The 7,118-nt window shown below is 45.2% G+C and overlaps 1 protein-coding gene across 2 annotated transcripts in view; it reads left to right on the plus strand.

The window, feature by feature from the left end:
* The first annotated feature begins 253 nt into the window (after positions 1–253).
* Positions 254–7,118, plus strand: part of LOC109933327 (hepatic lectin-like) — a 20,924-nt gene continuing 14,059 nt past the window's right edge. The window contains exons 1-3 of one of the 2 annotated variants that reach the window (XM_048617865.1): positions 269–332; positions 2,985–3,059; positions 6,281–6,352. In XM_048617865.1, coding sequence (XP_048473822.1) covers positions 278–332; positions 2,985–3,059; positions 6,281–6,352 — 202 coding nt within the window. In that variant the 5' untranslated portion in view covers positions 269–277. Of the gene's footprint in view, positions 333–2,984; positions 3,060–6,280; positions 6,353–7,118 lie in introns of both variants that reach the window. The other variant, XM_048617866.1, reaches the window with a different exon arrangement.

Here is a 7,118-nt window from a genome sequence, read left to right on the forward strand (position 1 = left end):
CGCTCCTAAGGATCAGAGACTTCTACTTGAGTCGGGGTCTGGCGAAGTGGTGGTAATTCTGAGTCAGATCAGAACTTCAACGCAGATAGGTTTTATTTAAGCTTTATCTTTTCATTTCCTCTTATTCTTGAACATCCTGTCCTTGAAGGCAAGATAAGCATACAACAATCTTACCATGTGATTTTCTCCCTGTGGGATATGAGAGACATTTAAAACTTTATGCTAATGTATGAATCATCGTCTTGTTTCCTTTTCAGTTACACAGCTGTTCAGTCACATGAAAATGGCAGAAACTGACTTCAAGATGGATCTTGCCCAATTACAAAGTAACGGTGAGTGGGTCTGACCGATCACCATGTCTCCAATTCAGAGAGTTCCCCAGTTTGTCAGAGGTTCTGGTCTTTTTCTCAACATTCGCTCTGAGACTGGGCTGAATCCTTTTGATTCGGGAGGGTTGGTGCTCCACCTGTCGATGATATAGAGGAGGATGGTCCTGTTTGTGTGACAGTCACTGGAGTAAGCATTGGGTATTATGGGTTTGGTTTGTGTCAGGAGCTAAAATCTAACTGTCAATCAGCACAGATACGTTGGTGTGTAATTTGTTCCAGTCTGAATCGAGTCAGTGAAATGTATGATAAATGAAGCAATTACATCCAACCCATGGTACCCTGGTTAGGAATAAAAACACAAATTGCTGGGAAAACTCAACAGGTCTGACAGCATGTGTGGAGAGTAAGCAGAGTTAACGTTTTGGTTCCAGTGACCTTTCTTCAGAACTGTGCTTGATGTTTTTATTTCCTGGCTAGGATTTTTTGAGTTGCTTAGAGTGAATTATAAACCTCCCGGACAGTGATTCAGCTGGACAGGAGCCCTGGGCCTTCGAAATTTCTACACATTGCCTTGTGGTGCAAGGTCAGGCCTTAAACCATAGATCCACTACGTGTCATCACCTCCCCTTCGTTCTGTCTCACTACCCCACTGTGTGACATTACTGCCCCGCTCCTGCACCATTAGCAGTCACAGAACACAGGTAGGAGATACCAATGTTGGAGCTTCCCTGTGACAGTTTGACTTCATTGAAGCAAACAAATTCTAGCGCACAGGTCTTCATTGCTGCAGTTGTGATATTTTTGGTCCCTGTAACCTTTGCTGCATTGTGTGCTCTCAGCTGTCTCTTAAAATCATATGGAGTGAATCGGATTAGGTGAAGATGGACCTGTGTGAGGCTGGGTCTGTTGCGAGGTGACCCAGTCAGTACATCAGGGTAAAGATTGTTGTGAAATCCTCAGTCTTGCATCTTGAATTCACATTGTATGTATTTGGGCTGCTCCAGTGTTTAGGATGGGCGTATTATTGGCTTGTCCCTCATCACGATCCAACACTGAACCTGGGTGGCCTGCAGACTTTGACCACATTTCTCTTTTATGGGAACACTTAGTTCTCCCAACAGCGAACAGCTTCTGCTCACAGGAACAAAAACAAAGTTGCTGGAAAAGCTCAGCAGGTCTGGCAGCATCTGTGGAGGAGAAAACAGAGTTAACATTTCTGATCCGGTGACCCTTCCTCAGAACTGATGGTGGCAGGGAAAACGTCAGTTTATGTGCAGAAAATAGGGAGGTAGTTGGGGTAGGGAGTATTACGATAGGATAGAGCCCAAAGAGAGAGAAAGACAGTTGGACAGACAAAGGAGTTGCTAACGATCAGGCCGGGAGGGTGAGTAGTTGTTAATGAGGACTGTTAGTGACTAACAACAGGGGGTGTGTAGTGGCAGGCTATGTGGTAACAAGGCCTGGTGTGTGGGGTAGGGGGCTGGGACATGGGAGAGTTTAGGCCCTAAAATTATTGAACTCAATATTGAGTCCGGACAGCTGTAGGGTCCCCAAGCGGAAAATGAAGTGTTGTTCCTCCAGCTTGCATTGGGCTTCACTGGAACACTGTAGCAAGCCGGAGACAGAGATGTTGGCCAGGGAACAGGGTGGTGCATAGAAGTGGCAGGCAACAGGTAGTTCAGAGTCTTTTTTGCGAGCAGAACGTAGATGTTCTGCAAAGCGGTCGTCAAGTCTACGCTTCATTTCCCCAATGTAGAGGAGACCACATTGTGAGCAGCGAATGCAGTAGACTAGATTCTGGGAAGTGCAGGTGAAGTGTTGCTTCACCTGGAAGGTATGTTTGGACCCTTGGATTCTGGGGAGGGAGGAGGTAAATGGGCAGGTGTTGCACCTTCGCTGGTTACAGGGGAAGGCGCCGTAGGGCTGTGGGGAGGTGTTGGGGGTGAAGGAAGTGTGGACCAGGGTGTCCTGGAGGGAACGGTCCCTGCGGAAGGCGGACAAGGGAGGGGAGGGGTACTCCCTACCCCACCCACCTCCCTATTTTCTGCACATAAACTGACGTTTTCCCAGCCACCATCAGTTCTGAGGAAGGGTCACCGGACCCGAAACGTTAACTCTGTTTTCTCCTCCACAGATGCTGCCAGACCTGCTGAGCTTTTCCAGCAACTTTGTTTTTGTTTCTGATCTGCAGCATCCGCAGTTCTTTTGGTTTTGAACAGCTTCTGCTGTTCAGACTTCATGTAGTTCTCTGCTCCTCATCAATTGGTCAACTCTGTTGGTTAGTAAATTAAAAGCTGTCAATCTGGTTATAAGCAAACAATGCCACAGAGCAACTGCATTGTGTGTGTGTGTGCATGTGTGTGTGTGCGTGTGTGTGTGTGTGTGTGTGCGTGCGCGTGTGTGTATCTGTGTGTGTGTGCGTGCGTGTGTCTGTGTGCGTGTGTGTGTGCGTGTATGTCTGTGTCTGTGTGTGTGTGTGTGCGTGCGTGTGTGTGTGCGTGTGTGTGTGTGCACGCGCAGCTTGTAAACCTAGAGCAGAATCATTAGCAGGCAAAATCACAACGTTGTGTACACACAGCGCATGAGGTACTTAAGGGCAAGATACACCTACAACAGTGTCACCATGTGTCAATCATCATCTTGTTTTGTTTTCAGTAACACTGCTCTTCAGTCTCATGAAAATAGTAGAAACTGACTTCAAGAAGAATAATGCCCAATTACAAAGTAACGGTGAGTGGATCTGACCAATCACCATGTCTCCAATTCAGAGAATTCCTTAATTTGTCTGTGGCTCTGGTCATTCTCTCAACATTCACCCTGAGACTGGGCTGAAATCCTTTTGATTCAGGAGGGTTGATGTTCCATCTGTCGATGATATAAATTCTCACACGCAGGACCTCACTTTCACATGGAAACTGGAAACAGGAATCGGCTATTCGGCCCTTGAAATCAACTTTGTCATTCAATATGATCATGGCTGTTTTTCTCCCGCAATCCCTGCTTTTTCTCCATACCCCTTAAAGTCTTTAATGTCTAAAAATGTATCGATGTAACGAGATCAGCCAGATTGGGGCTGTTAACCTGGGCCTATCAGGGAGCCCTGGCTGACAGATATAAACAGGAGGGTCAGAGGTTCTGTTCACTGTGAGACCTGGCTCTGAGGAAGCTGGACCAGCGTCAAGTGCTATGAACATGTAGAGACACTTGGTGATGGGCTACTGACCTGTGGAGTTATTTCAGGGGTGACAAGAGGAAAATAAAATGATTCTAAAGGCATTCATTGAGAACAATTGTCAATGAGTTGGGTTAAGCATTTCTGGCATCGTGCCATGTGTTGTGAAGCTTGATTTTTTCGATCCTGCTGTTGATGGTGGGCCCAATATGTGGAAAGAATATATTATTTTTTCTAGGCAAATAACATGAGGGCAGACGAAAAGCAATGAGGAATTCCCCAACAGCTTGTGGACTTATAGCTTTTTCGGTCATCAGGAGCTTGACATTGCCTGAGGCACCAGTTACTAAAACCTTTCAAAAGTTGAAAGATTTGGTTAAGGAATATTATGACCCCAAGACTACTCTAATTCTGAGATGCTATAAATTTTGCTCGGCAGTTCAAGAACCAGCGAAACCATACCAGGGTTTTTGACAAGTTTAAGATGATGCAAGCATGCTTGCCTTTATTAGTCAGTGCATTGAGTATAGGAGTTGGGAGGTCATGTGGGCTGTACAGGACATTGGTTCGGCCACTATTAGAATACCGTGTGCAATTCTGGTTTCCCTGCTATAGGAAGGATGATGTGAAACTTGAAAGGGTTCAGAAATGATTTACAAGGATGTTGCCAGGGTTGGAATGTTTGAGCTTTCGAGAGAGGCAAAATAGGCTGGGGCTATTTTCCCTGGAGCGTCAGAGGCTGATGGATGACATCGTAGAGGTTAATAAAATCACGCGGGGCATGGATAGGGTAAATGGACAAGGTCTTTTCCCCAGGGAGGGGGGAGTCCAAAACTAGAGGGTAGAGGTTTAATGTGAGAGGGGAAAGATTTAAAAGGGACCTAAGGGGCAACTTTTTCAGGAAGTGGGTGGTGCACGTATGGAGCAATATGCTAGAAGACATGGTGGAGGCTGGTATAATTACACATTTAAAAGGCATCTGGAAGGATATATGAATAGGAAGGATTCACAGGGATATGAGCCAAATGCTGGCAAATTGGACTAGATTTATTCAGGATATCTGGTCGGCATGGACGAGTTGGATCAAAGGGTCTGTTTCCATGCTATATATCTCTGTGACTCTATGACTGGCAGAAGATTGTGACTTTGTTTTAACCCTTACTGAGATGCTGAGAGACCGTTCGGTATGTGGGATTAATGATGTAACCATGCAAAAGCATCTACTAGCTGAGGTCCAACTGGATTTCATACAGAAACTACAACTGGCTTTGTCATTAGAAAACACAGCAAGTGGAGCAGAAGAGTTACAGGGTACAGCGATGGAAGTGGACATTCTCACCAGTCCAACTAAGCTTGGGGGAACACCACTTGAGTGACGGCAATTGCATAGCCTCACTTAGGACATGTCCTGAACTGAGAGGCTCTAGGTCAGCCCACAAGAAAACCCCAGGAGCGCCTTGGCCAGACGGTTCACATATTCTTCAGGATTCGGGCTGCCAAACCAATGCAGTTGCTGCCAGTATACAGACTCAAGTCAGCCAAAGAGTCCCAGTGGGCCTAAATTGAGCAAGAGGCCGGCATCCAGGAGAGCATACACCCTGAAAAACACACTAACATCTGGCTGGGAACTATTACATTTCTCAGCAACATCCGAATAAAAACCAGTCAAAATAAATGTCTGGTTAAATGGTCACCTGGTTGTAATGGACGTTGATACCAGTGCAGCTGTATCAGTGATTGGAGAACCAGTCTTTAACAACATTCAGTTTGGATTCTAGCCATTATGTCTGCAAGACCTCGGCCAGATTGAGAGCCGACACCGGAGAACCTTAACAGGTTAAGGTACAACTTCAGTTCCAGTCTTGTATGAGAAGCTGCTGGTTCAGTTACCACTGATTGTAGTAAAAGCCTCAGGCCCAAGCCCAATGGAGAGAAATTGGTTGAGAAAAATTCACTTTGATTGACTTAACATTTTTCAATTCGGAAATGTTGCATGTTGACCAGGAAGCAATTCTACGATTCTGCAAGACCTGCCCAGTCTCATTTGCCTGACATACAAAAGTAGAAGCAGGAATCAGGAGGCTGGAAAACAAAGGAATCATCAAACTAGTACCGTTTGAGGAATGGGCAGCACCGATCGTACCAATTGTGAAGTCCAACAGGTCGGTCCGCCTTTGTGGGGATTTTAAACAAATGGTAAACTGCTTCTCGCAACTGGATGAAATCCCTAAAAAAACTGAAAGAACTGCAGATGTTGTAAATCACTGTAAATCTCCACAGTTTTCTGTGATAGCATATGTCACAGACTGACTGGCTTCTGAGTGAAGAAATGTTTCCACATCTCAGTCCTAACTGGTCTACCCTGTAACCTGAGACTGTGCTCCCTGGTTCTAGACTCCCCAACCAGAGAAAATATTCTTTCTACATCTAGTCTATCCATTCCTATTAGAATTACACACATTTCAATCACATCCCATGTCATCAGTCTAAACTCGAGAGAATGCATGTTCTGTCCAACCAATCTCCCCTTTTAGGATAGCCCTGCCATCCTCAATACTTTGGGAAACATTAATCATTCTTTATGTGAAAATATGAAAATTTTGTGTTCTGATCATGTACATCACATTTCAAAGAATCAAAATTGGAACAGAGAGGAAGTCAGTCACTTTTTACAGATTTTTCTTTCCTGACTTAGACTGTAAGCATCTGCCACAGGATGGTGATGATGATCTCTTGGAGAAAAACCATCATGTGGTCTCAATTGTTGTTCCTCTTTCAGTTACAGGATTATCTGAGAAGACAAACAGATCACTCAGTGAACTTAGGAATCACATTTCTCAGCTGAAGAAGAGTAAGTTTAAAACTGTTACAGTGACCTTTAATTTTCAAGTATTTAGAGTGAAAACTATCAGATTGTTAAACTCTGGGATTAAATGGATTGATAATATAGCACAGCTACTTATTCCCAGCTTTTCATGCAAAATATACTTTTATGTTGTGTGATTGTATCAGTAAGTGATTTGCCCCCTTTCTCTATTCCTGGATGGAAGATCTCGTTGTGCAGATTTTAATGGTCCTCACCCTGAGCCACAAGCTCCCGAGTTTGAGTTCCACCCCAGGATTTTATGCCCTTGGAAGGTACAGACTGTAATAGATTGCAGGTGGAAGTAATCACCTTCAAGGTGTAGCCTGCAGAGATACTGAGTCATTTGGCAAAGTTAACAACAACCCTCAAGTCCATATGAGGCACCTACACCAGGCAGTCAGAGCACATGAAATGCTTGATGGGGAGTTGTGCCCCACAAAATGTTGCTTCTGGCTTCTTCAGGCTGTTTCGCAACAAACAAGCAAGTGGGACCCAGACATATGAAGGGAAGGGAGGAAGGGGTGTGTGTGAGGAGTTGGGACAGTGTAGAAGAGAGAATGTGTGGAGGGGGTAGTGTGTGTATGTGGAGGGGTTAGTGTGTGGAGCAGGGAGTGTATGTGTGGAGGGGTTAGTGTGTGTATGTGGAGGGGTTAGTGTCTGGAGCAGGGAGTGTGTGTGTGGAGGGGGTAGTGTGTGGCCAGGGAAGTGTATGTGTGGAGGGGGTAGTGTGTGGCCAGGGGAGTGTATGTGT

This window comes from Rhincodon typus, chromosome 38, assembly GCF_021869965.1.
Source record: "Rhincodon typus isolate 14 chromosome 38, sRhiTyp1.1, whole genome shotgun sequence".
NCBI classification, from domain to species: Eukaryota; Metazoa; Chordata; class Chondrichthyes; order Orectolobiformes; family Rhincodontidae; genus Rhincodon; species Rhincodon typus.